Source organism: Polyodon spathula, chromosome 17 (genome assembly GCF_017654505.1).
Source record: "Polyodon spathula isolate WHYD16114869_AA chromosome 17, ASM1765450v1, whole genome shotgun sequence".
Classification (NCBI taxonomy): domain Eukaryota; kingdom Metazoa; phylum Chordata; class Actinopteri; order Acipenseriformes; family Polyodontidae; genus Polyodon; species Polyodon spathula.
In genome coordinates this window covers 25,377,907-25,389,837 of record NC_054550.1, presented here as the reverse complement: position 1 = coordinate 25,389,837, position 11,931 = coordinate 25,377,907, and the positions used below count along the sequence as shown (strand labels likewise).

Below are 11,931 nucleotides of genomic sequence, written 5' to 3'. Positions count from 1 at the left end.
GAAATAGAGATGAATCTTCTTAATGAGAAGAACTTGTTCTTGACCAAGCAATTGGATCAGCTGGTTGCCTCAAAAGATGAAGTTGGTAAACTTGCTCAGATCGTCCAGCAGAAGGACTTGGAGATACAAGCTCTTCGTGCAAGGGTCACCTCTGGAACCTTCACTCAAGATGGTATCTATCTGCAACAACAGATACAAGCTTATGCAGTGGAAAGAGAACAAGTATTGGCAGTATTGAATGAGAAGACTAGAGAGAACAGTCAGCTGAAGTCTGAATATCATAGACTCATGGACATTGTAGCTGCCAAAGAAACTGCCCTTCTGAAGCTCCAAGAAGAAAATCAAAAGATGTCTACCATGAATGATATTGGAAGCCAAGATATGGTGCGAGAGACGATCCAAAATCTTTCAAGAATCATCAGGGAAAAAGACATTGAGATAGATGCCTTGACACAGAAATGCCAAACCTTGTTGACAGTCCTTCAGACTTCCACTAGCGGTCAGGGCAGCGAATCAAGCGGTGTGAGCAGTAATCAGTTTGAAGAGCTTCTCCAGGAACGGAACAACTTAAAGCAGCAGGTGAAGAAGATGGAGGAATGGAAGCAGCAGGTTATTACCACTGTCAGGAACATGCAGCATGAGTCGGCTCAGCTCCAGGAAGAGCTTATCAAACTACAAAGCCAGGTCTCATCTGAAAACGACTGCAACTCTAAACTGTCTGTCCATTATAACAGCTTGATCCAGGGTTATGAGCAGAAAGAGAAGAAGCTAGGTAGTCTAAGTCAGGAGCTTGCTCAGGTTCAGCAAAGTATCAGTCAGCTTAGTAGCACCAAGGACTTCCTACTTGAAAAACTAGGCCTAGATCTAGAGGTGCACATTCCAGAAGTAATAACTCCTTTAATGACAGCTACTTTATCCAAAGGTACAATTCTGGAAGAGAATGAAGGACAGGTAAAAAGGCTGCATCTTGAGCTGGAACATTTGAGGAAAGTTATAGAGGAGAAAGATACAGCTATAAGGACTCTTCAAGAAAATAATCATCGGTTGTCTAACTCTTTGGCTTCTACATCTGAAAGTGAAAAAAAAGGACAAGAAGCAGCAGCATCTGAGATCAAGCAGACAAAGGATAGACTCGATGTTCTTCAGAAATCTTTAAGAGAAAAAGACCTTCTTATCAAATCCAAAGGTGACCAGCTGAATCCTTTGACTGAAAGTCTGAGAAACAAGGAAAATGACAATGAAGTGCTGAAACAAGCAGTGACCAATCTCAAAGAACGAACGTTGATTTTGGAAATGGACATTCACAAGCTAAAAGAGGAGAATGACCAAATAATGGTGAAGTCCAGAGAGAAAGAGACTGAGTTCAGAGCCTTGCAGGAGACAAACATGCAGTTTTCCATGCTTTTGAGGGAGAAAGAGTTTGAGTCAAATTCCATGAGGGAAAAGGCATCCGCCTTGGAGAAAATGCTGAAAGAAAGGGAGCAGGTTAGTAGCTTTGAACTGTAGATTTTGGGAACATTTCACTTTCATTCACTACACCACCCACTCGATATATCGCGAGTGTTGGGGTCCAATATAAATCTGCTATATATCGAGGGCCGTGATATAACGAGAGACCCATAGAAAAACAAATAGGCTAATAACAAATACTGTACAACCACGCCCTTTGTTTTATCAGGTGCGTCAGGGTCCAATATAAGTTCTCTATGCAACCCGCTTTTTCTCATTTTCCGTTTAAAAAGCAGCACACCATTGCAATTCGTACTGCTGAGAGTGATTTCATAGTCTTCCTCTCTTTTCTCAAATACCCAAACCCACTGCCTTGAAAGAATCCACTCTCAATAGGCTCGTTACTAGGGAGCTGACATCACTGCTCTGTGACTTTTGCTGGTGTATTGCTGCCACATGTGAACACCTCGTTGGCTAAAGTGAAAAACACCTCGGCATGTAGATATTTAATTTCATTTGCTTTGTGTTATTGTTCAATGTGTGTGTATGTTACAACAGTACAATATTAATGCTTTGTTTTTAATTGTTTTGTATATTGTTGTTTGTGATGTGCAGTACGAAATAAAACACACAGTAATTCTAAGTGCCTATGTATATTGCAGCTAAGGCATACACAGTTAGACAGTAAAAATGGGGAGCCAACTCCAGGACCGCGATATATCCAAATCCGCAGTATAGCGAGGGGCGATATAACGAGGGGTGGGTGTACTTGAATAACCTGTTTCATTCAATTTAATAAACCCGTTGCAATCTCTTAACAGGGTAAATCGGGTGAATTAAACCAGTTGTTGAATGAGGTAAAGTCAATGCATGAAAAGGCAGTCAAATTCCAAAAAGAGAGAGACCAAATGATGCTAGCTCTAAAGCAGAAGCAGATGGAAACAACTGCTATTCAGAATGAGGTAAACATTTTTCATAATTATTGTAAACCAACCCAGATACCTTGTGACCGGAATATAGATCAGCATACCTAACTGTGATGATTATGCTCTGTGGAACCTTTTCAGTGCCCAAGACTTAACACCCTTGTTATGTTATAGTATTTACCAACGTTACCAATGACTAAAGTCAGCATTGTTGCTGAAACTGAGTATGTGACACACACATGCATACAGATTTGAATAGAAGTGAAGGTTTAACAAGCTGAGTATCAAAGGCATGAACTGTGATCTCAGTTGCAGCACTTGCGTGACAAGGAGCAGCGGCTAGCACAGGAGCTGGATCGTCTGCGTAATCATCTGATAGAGATGGAGGATTCATACACCCGGGAGGCTGTTGCTGCAGAGGACCGAGAGACAGAATTGAGGAGAAAGGTCACAGTCCTACAAGAAAAGCTAGACTCCTCCTCCAGTGCTGTAGAAAGTGCAAGGTATACATGCAGAAGAAGCAAACAAGTCTGTTTGGTACTGTATCGTTTTCTTGCGCAATTCTGAAGAGATACATACAGGTTGGTAGTGACCAAATTCAATAAAACAATTAATGGTAATGTATGGATTTGTCAAACTTGGTCTCTTGTCAAGGTTTTGAAAAGCTACCATCATGTTGGTAAAAGGTACACAAAGAGCTTTATATAATGAAAAACATATAGAATATGGAAGAAAATAAACTTTGTTGGAAAGGAAAACGAAGACTCCATTAGGTGTATACAGTTGAATTAGGTTTTTTTTTGTGTATGTGTGCAAATATTAGTGTCTTATGCTGTGTTTTCTTTATTTTTTATGTTTTTTTATTTTATTTTAGCAACCAAGCAAGTATGCAAGTGGAATCATTACAGGAGCAATTAAACATTGTTGTACGTCAGAGAGATGAAACCTTACTACAGCTGAACATGTCACAAGAGCAAGTGAAACAGTATGCACTGTCACTCTCCAACCTGCAGATGGTGCTAGAACAATTCCAACAAGGTGAGTCAAGACAAGAGAGGGTAGATGTGCTTCCCAATGTTGAGAAAACAAACTTTATAAACTTCTGATATCATTTTAAAACTAGAACTGGTACATTTTAGCATGTAGTTTTAAATGCAAATTGTTTTCTTATTCTAGAGGAGAAAGCCATGTATTCAGCAGAACTGGAGAAGCACAAGAAGGAAAAGGCAGAGTGGAAGAGGAAAGCAGAAAAACTGGGGGACAGTGTGTCAATCCTGCAGGTATGTTACCTTCATCTGCCTGAGGAAAATTCCTAAGGAAATATCAGGCACATAGCAATGTGCAAAGCTAACTGAAGTAAACAAAAGGCCTCTGCATTGAAATTATTTTCCATTTCCCAATACAATGTTATAGGAAATAAAAGGGTGGTCAAATCTTGAACCAGACATAGTAAAAAGAACCACACTTCTGTTGAACATTTTTAATAATATATGTGTTTAATATACTTGTTCTGACATGTTAGATAAATAAATATGTAACACACTTCCACAGCTGGGTTTTGTTGGAGCATTTTACACTACTTATTTTTTTCTGTGTAATCCTGTGATAACCAAGGATAAGTGGTTGATTCAATCCAAGATGATTCTCCAGTGCTGTAAAATGCTCTAACAAAATCGATCTGTGGCTTACCCTGGTGGGGTATAGGTTGATCAAACCAACCCCTTAGTCTGCCATAATTGTGTTTTTTATCCTAATATCTTCCAGCCAAAGCATAAATAATCTTGATGTGTTTTTGAGTCATCATACTGAAATATTCCTAACATGTGGCTGTTTGGAATCAGTTCAGTTTGGCAAAGTGCTCTACTTTTTCTCTTCTTTAGTTTAGACAACTTTCATGGAATCGTAACTATAAAATATTTATTATTATTATTATTATTATTATTATTATTATTATTATTTATTATGTTTTACCTTTCTTGTCAACAATGAAGACATACTGTATTTTTAAATATCCCCTTCCCTAACTCTTAGGCGAATCTGGATGAAGCCAAGACAGCCCTGGAATCTGCATCAAGACTGACTGATCAGCTGGACCTGAAAGAAGAGCAAATTGAGGAATTAAATAGACAAGGTGAGGTGCTGCATCTCTGAAACAGGGTTGTCCAGTCTCTTTGACAATGCTCAGTTTACCTGTTTTAATTTCCTTCGAATGCAAAGCAGTTATTGGTATCAAAAGCCAGGCTCATAGACTAGAAACTTGCTGTCTTTGGCAGCCTTTTTTGAAAATTTGTCAACCCATTAATGCATATTTATATTAATATTAATGAGAAACATTTGAATGGAATGTTAATGGATGCTAACAATGTTTAACTAATGCATGGGAAACTTACTGTGTTTGTTATATAGTGAGCCTTAGACAGGAGATGCTGGAAGATGCTCAGAATAAGCTTATGAATCTTGTGAACAGTACTGAAGGGAAAGTAGACAAGTAAGTACAGAATTTACTCCTAAAATGAAAGCATTAATTTCACCAAAAGACAAATTAACCAGAGCCTGCATGCTACCAGGAAGCATTTTTTGTTAAATTAGTTGTCAAATATAAATATGCTGTCGTGAGCAAGCTGTCGGTCATTTTCACTACGTGGTGGTAACGCAATCTAAACATTAGTTACCTTTTTTACCCTCTATACTAGTTCTTTAATGGTTGCACTTAATGTTCTTTACATTCTTACAGAACTTTAAAACTGCCTGTGATTGCTTAATCATACTTAGTGCACTTTCTCTAGAGTCCTAATGAGGAACTTGTTTGTTGGTCACTTTCACACTCCAAAGAACAAGCAACAGGAGGTTCTCAGGTTAATGGGAAGTGTGTTGGGACTCAAGAAAGAAGAGATGGATGAGGTAGGATTCACAATTAAATACATACAAAAATCTGGTTAACGGTCTCTATCTTTCTTACAGCAGTACAGTACAGTATGAGTGTGAAAGGCTACATAACAGCCATTGCTCCAGAGCATTCTGTAGTTCTATATTTGTAATTGTTCTGAATTTTTATAACTTGAATGTCATTGTTGACTGTGGTTATTCAATCTGATGAGACCATGATTGTTAACTCATGTAAAATGTGTAAGCAAGATCTGACTGTGTCATTTGTTTCAGATAGCTTGTTGCCTTGAATGAAAGCCTATTAGGGCCATGTCAAGCGCCAGTAATTAGCACTAATCATGGATGACCTTAACTAAGGTGGCGTTAGGTAGTCCTATATTTCTAATCGGGGTCTCTGAAACCAGAGGTCAATACAGTAAATACAATGCAAAGATGTCTGCATTAGTCGGATCATTTGTATAACAGTGTGTGTATTTAGGGTTGACGCTCTTAAGATCATTAACAGTCCCCAGTTTATTAAACCTGAATAGTACAGTACATCATTTAAAGTGATGTTTAATTATTAAATTATACATGTGCAGAAGTAGGCAATTATTGAAGTAGTTGCTTTTTCAAGATTCTGCTGTTGGCAGAAACAGTGGAAGTGTGTGCCACCTGTTTTACAGAATTTTCCTGCAGCTTTAAAGAAACCCAGATTTTGAAATGAGTGGTAAATTCAGTTACACCTTGGCTTAAGCTAGAATATTATATTTTACTGATGGATTTTCTTGAGCTATAGTTACCATTTTCCATTAATTTTTTTTTTGCATCAAGGCAACTTCCCTGTATGCTATAACACTGATAATATTTCTTTGATTTTGTGGTTCGTCTCTTCAAAGCTGATGGAAGAAGGTCGTGGAGTTACTGGATGGGTGTCTAGTTGGCTTGGTGGCCGAAGTGCTCAAAGTGTCCCGAACACACCTCTGAGACCAGGGCATGCATCCGTTTTAAACAATGTGAGTCTTAACTCAAGCTTTTGGGGTTTTTTTTGTGTGTTGTTTTTTTTTTTGTATTGATGCCAAAGGCAAGTGCTGCACATGAAATGTTACATTTGCTTGAGTTGTGAGAATGTAATTGCAGAGTCATGACATTTTCTGAAGAAAAATGCTTGTTTTCTGTTCCAGTCTTTCTCCGAGTTGTTTGTAAAGTTTTTGGAAGTAGAGTCGAGGCCACCACCGAAGCTGCCTGTGTATGACATGAAGCCTTTGAGTGCACCACCACCTGGCAAGCATTCCAGCAGCACAGCAGCCAGTGCCACAGGTAAACTGCTTAGTACAGCAACATATGCCACAGAAAGTGCAAACATTTAACTGTAGACAATGTCAATCTCTGACTGTAAACTGTACTGAAAACCAGGTAGTAAAAAGTAATGATTTTAGAGTGGATTATTGCTTGGCAAAGGTAGCAGTGAATGCGTTGGGCATGTTCAGGTATTTTCTGAAGTTTTTTATTTTTTAAATGCCAAAGATTAAATGTATATTTTGAAATAAACAGAATCATGATTTCATAGTCTTGATCTATAAGACTGTTGGTAGTGGAATGTTAAACTTGTGGTAATTTCTCCAGGTCTTCCTGGAGCAAACAAAAGGATAGACTTCAATCCCTTTTTGGCCCCACGTTCAGCAGCTGTGCCTCTCATGACAACAGCAGCCCCTGGAGCAGGTGGGACTGGCCATCTTCTGATGAAGCCCATCTCTGATGCCTTGCCTACATTCACACCTTTACCTGTGTCTGCTGATGGCAGTGCTGGGGCAGTGCTGAAGGACCTCCTCAAACAGTGAAGGACAGCCATGCTTCCTTAAACACTTTATAAGAACAATGGACACTACAATACTTAAAAAAAAAAAAAAAAAGTGGGGGCCTTCCTTAAGTTATCAGAATCTAGAGTACTGTATGTGAATGCATCCTGTTTCCAAAAAATCACCATGATGTGATAAGGACTTCACTTGCAAAGTAATGTCCAAGCCATTGTTTAAAGGTGATTAGAGCCCATAATTCCTAGGTTCAGATCCTAGTTCAGTTACTACTTTAAATTGTAATCCCAAAGGTCTTTGCTTTTGTGTGCATAAGTCTCTCTGAGCTTTAAAACTGGGCACAAACAGATTACTAGCTTGGAAATGATATGACCTTTAACTTGGGCTGTCTTGGCAATATTATATGTTCTTTGTCTGTTTTTACAACTGCCATGATTCAGTAAGATTATTTATTTATATCTGTGATAGTATTTTTATGTAAGTTAATATTCAGCAACATATATGTGGGATATTTATATTCTTTGGCACAAGGCACGTCAAAGATTTGTAGGTTACCACATCTGGTAAAGCTGTACAGATGCTTTTTATTTAAAATCCTTCTGGTGGTTTATAAGCAATTACAGCTACTTTAAAAAAAAAGCATGTGATATAAGCAGTATATAATGTTTGAAACTTAATTTGAATAGTATTACCAGATGCCCAGCAATGAATTGTTAAAAGAATCCTTTAAATATAAAGCACCTTTATGCCTCAACCATGATATAGATGGAAGAATTGAAGATATTTCCTGTTTTCAGTTGGCAATGTTTCACAGCCCTTTAAGAATCTGGAAAAAACACACAATCCATATGAGTATTTGTGAAGTATAAGCTGAAATCTGTGTGAAGCGTTAGCAGCAAATATTATAAATGAAAAATATGACCACCCCCACTAGAAAGATGTAGATACTGTAGGTATAAACATGACCAATGTAATTGTGTGTGTTCTGTAAATTTTGTAGTGATCAGTAAAGAAGGATTCTACTTTGTACTGCAGCTAATACTAGTTATTTAAAGCTGTAGAATGCAATCTTTTATTATTTCTAAATATACTGTCCACAGCAATGGCTTTGCTGTAGTTCACGCAGTATCATTTTTCATTTGGCTTTCTTGGGTTAATTTCAGAGGCGGTTCAAATGGCCAGGTTTGTAGATAATGTATTGAAACATCTCAGGCGATTGCCTGTTCCAGTGCGGATCTTTTTACTTGCTTTTCTTTATTATGTATTTGGTACACCAGAACATAATTGGTTATGTCCCAATCCATTTTTTTATCATTATTATTTAAAATTGTGCTAAATTGTACCCTCAATAGTTATTCTATTGTGGAGCTCATTTGCGGTTGTTGGGTGTTTGCTCACCAAGACACATGTGTTGCTTTGTTAAATTGTTGGTTATTTTAAAGTTAATTGATGGCACTACGCTTTATCACAATTCTGTATTTATGTTCCCAAAAATGGGGTTGTTCATTTTTACTCACACTTCTGTGATGTTAGTGGCTGAAGGTATTAGGCAATCTTGTCACTGGAATCCTGCTTTTTAGTATAGGCAGACGTCCAGTTGCTTTTAGAAAATACTTTTAAATTTTATATGTTAAATGGTTGAGGGGAAGGAAGACCACACAAAACAAGCATTTTTGTTGATCTTATAAAGTTAATTACAACAAACCAAAAATAAATGTATGACTGGTGATTCAGATTGCAGGCAGTCTCCCACAGGGTTTTATACATGTAAACTGTAAGTAGCTGGTCATTGAATTGTAAGTTGATTCTTGGTATTCTAGGATCCTGTGTGTAATTAAGCATCCAACTGCTTTATTTCATGTGTCCAAACCATTTGATCTGATATGGTGGATAATGCTACTGGGACTGTGTTGTGTTTTTTTTTTTTTTTTTTTTTTTTTTTTTGTGGTTATTTTTATAATACCATCATGTTTATTTTTCTTTCTTATAATTACTGGAAACTATGTACAGTGTTGTAAGGAACTTACCTAGGCATTAAAGACAAAAGTATTATTTACATCTAATGTTAGTATGTTATGTTAGAGTAAGATATTTTTTGCCTCTGAAATATATAGCAATTTTCAGAGTTCACTTTGCAGTTACTTATTTGTGAATTGCATTGACAAAGATCCACCCCTGGAATAACAATGAAAACAAACCAGAATGTCCACTGCAAACCAAGCTTGTTTTTCCAATTGTTTTTTGTCCAAATGAGCACTTTGCACAAAATGTATTTAAGCTGTGTTTTATGGAAAGAAAGTACTTGCTCTTGGCACATTCCTATTCTGTCAGCTGCATTTACTAAGTTGCAGGTTTCTACCAATAATATTAAATGGACGGTGACTTTGGAAAGCAGACATGATCTAAAAAGAAAAACAAACACAAGGTCCCCGTTTATAAAGGTCTGCATTAAATGTTTGCTATGTACGAGCAGCAAATATGTATAAAGAAAATATATTTGCATAGAAAGACAGTGTATGGGATGAGAATTAAACTTTGCCTTTAAATTGTGTAAGGTGATATAGGTTTTGGTAGCGTTTTACAAGCAGCACTGTAACTTACACTATTGTTTTATACCCAGTACCACAATAAATAACTCGCTTTTTAGAGGAACGTGTTTGTTTTGAGGTGTTCTGCTCTGAAGCTTCAATAACATAATTGTGCAACAAGTTTCAGAGACTTCGGGACTTGAAACATTCAGTTTACTCTGTTTTACTACAGCTGCAGTAAACTGTGCCCGAGTAAGTGACCGGAAGTATACTATGTTGAAGTTGATGTCAAGTGTGTTACAGCCCACCTTATCGGCTCAATTTTACAAATGGGGCCTGTAATAAGGGCTCATGTCTAACTTGTTGATGGCGAATCAGAAAGACCTGTAGTGATCTAGCCTTGTAAGTCTGTGTGATTAACTTTTAAATCCCAACAAAGTATTAACATCTACCTTGAATACACTCAACATTGCTTACTTCTGTTAACTCATTCAGGCACAGTTCAATGCAGCTGATACAAAGAGTAGATTATAAGTGGGCAGCCTCTGAAACTCAATAACTGGTTTCATGATGTTTCAAGGAAGAACTTGAGCTGACCCGAAGCAAATTATTTTCTTTAAAAAGTGACTGATTTATTATGGTATTTTGGGCATCCAAAAATATGCAATGAACAGTTCCATTTATTTAACTCCCTACTGTCAATAACTGTGTTTGTTAATGTATAGTATAATTGATATACAGAATTAATTGAACAGTTCATAATGCCATATGTAGTATGTATTAAGCTTCAGGTGTAATTATTGGGTGACAGTAATACTAGAAAGCTGAAGAATCCTATCTTGATATGTGTACATAAAATTAAATCTTTTTTTGCATAAGATTTCCGGCCTGCATTAATCTGTTTCATTTTCTCCAAGCATTTCTGTGGTGTTTAAGTTCATCTTTAACTAAACAATCAAAGGTCAGTGAGCCTCCAAGTGATGTGGATGTTTGAAACCAATGTAGTCAATTAAACAAATTAAACTAAACAAGATTTAAAAAAAAAAATGTAACAAATTGAAATAGCATCAGAAAGCAAGATGGCCCAAGAGGTCTGGGTACAATTAAAACAGAACCTCCACTAAATGTTCTCAGCCACTTGAAGACCATAGGGTTATCTATAACATGCCCTGTTGCATATCAAATTCAAAAAAATCAAACACTTTAGTTTTAAGGATCAATTTCTAAAACCTCTATAAACAGTGCTCCCCCTTTATAATGCTGTAGTTGGGAACCACTGTTAAAGAGACCTTATAACGAGAACACTGGTGTTAGTGTAATGGTGTTATGGGGCAAAAGGGAGCCATGACCGTACTGCCTTATAACCTGTTCCACAGTATAAAGGGCTGCCTTATAAAGGGAGAGCGCTGTATTACGATTTTAATAATTCATTAGTAGTGGAAAGCTTCATGTTGTGTTCTGAAGTAATTATAGCGTTTATTATAAAGCTGTAGTTACATGTAATTATAAACCTGTATTGACATATCCAAATGTATATATAACTCACTTTAAAACACATTGTAGATCTATTTAATACTTAATCTTGTTAAAAAGTCCCAGCACCTAAATTAAATGCACAAAAAAAACATTGATTTTAACAGGAAGGAGACATTTTAGTCTGGGAAAACCATGATGTCATTTCCTGCAGCATTTTCTTCTGTCTGCTCACCATCTGCATTTCATAAACGTGCATCCCAGTTAAAATAATAATTTATTTGATCCAAGCCATAACTTTTCTTCCTGGCAAAGGCTGGAGATTGAAGGCAACATAAGGAAAGGTTAAATCATATTTAAATAAAATAAAAAAATGAAGGCATTGGCTAAAGCTTGATTGAGCTACTAATAGTTTCACCATACGTTGTATTTAAAATTCTCCAGGTTGATTTATTTTTATTTTAGATTTGAGTAAGATCAATACTGGTGATACAAAAAAAAAAAAAAAAAAAGTAATCCTCAATCTAATTGCAGGTGCAGAACAAGAAAGATTCACAGTACAACCCTTTTAATATAATTTCAAAGGTACTGTGCATAAAGTGAAGACCATAACCAGAGTTGGCAAATGTACAAGTTCTGCAGTATGTTAAGCACAGAGACTTTCCAGTTCAGTCTGATTAGTGGCATAAAACTTGCCATTCATGTGTTCACATCCATCTACATTTTTTTTGTATTTATTTTTTCTACAGTGCTGTTCCAATTGGAGATAATTATGATAGATCATTTATTAATGAAACCTTGATTTATGACACAACTGAACGGGGACTTTGGAAACTTGTTCACTTTTGTGTCAGATTCAGTAAAGTTTGTTTTCAT

At 36.7% G+C, this 11,931-nt stretch overlaps 1 protein-coding gene across 1 annotated transcript in view; it reads left to right on the top strand.

Moving 5' to 3' along the window:
• The window catches only part of LOC121329889 (thyroid receptor-interacting protein 11-like), an 18,995-nt gene extending 8,533 nt beyond the window's left edge, over positions 1–10,462 (top strand). Inside the window, exons 11-21 of the mRNA XM_041275877.1 lie at positions 1–1,485; positions 2,271–2,411; positions 2,685–2,878; positions 3,250–3,413; positions 3,552–3,655; positions 4,407–4,506; positions 4,782–4,863; positions 5,162–5,276; positions 6,140–6,256; positions 6,425–6,560; positions 6,867–10,462. The exon at positions 1–1,485 is cut by the window's left edge and continues 1,554 nt beyond it. Of these exons, the coding sequence (XP_041131811.1) occupies positions 1–1,485; positions 2,271–2,411; positions 2,685–2,878; positions 3,250–3,413; positions 3,552–3,655; positions 4,407–4,506; positions 4,782–4,863; positions 5,162–5,276; positions 6,140–6,256; positions 6,425–6,560; positions 6,867–7,081 (2,853 nt within the window). The 3' untranslated portion in view covers positions 7,082–10,462. The remainder of the gene's footprint in view (positions 1,486–2,270; positions 2,412–2,684; positions 2,879–3,249; positions 3,414–3,551; positions 3,656–4,406; positions 4,507–4,781; positions 4,864–5,161; positions 5,277–6,139; positions 6,257–6,424; positions 6,561–6,866) is intronic.
• The last annotated feature ends 1,469 nt before the right edge of the window (positions 10,463–11,931 follow it).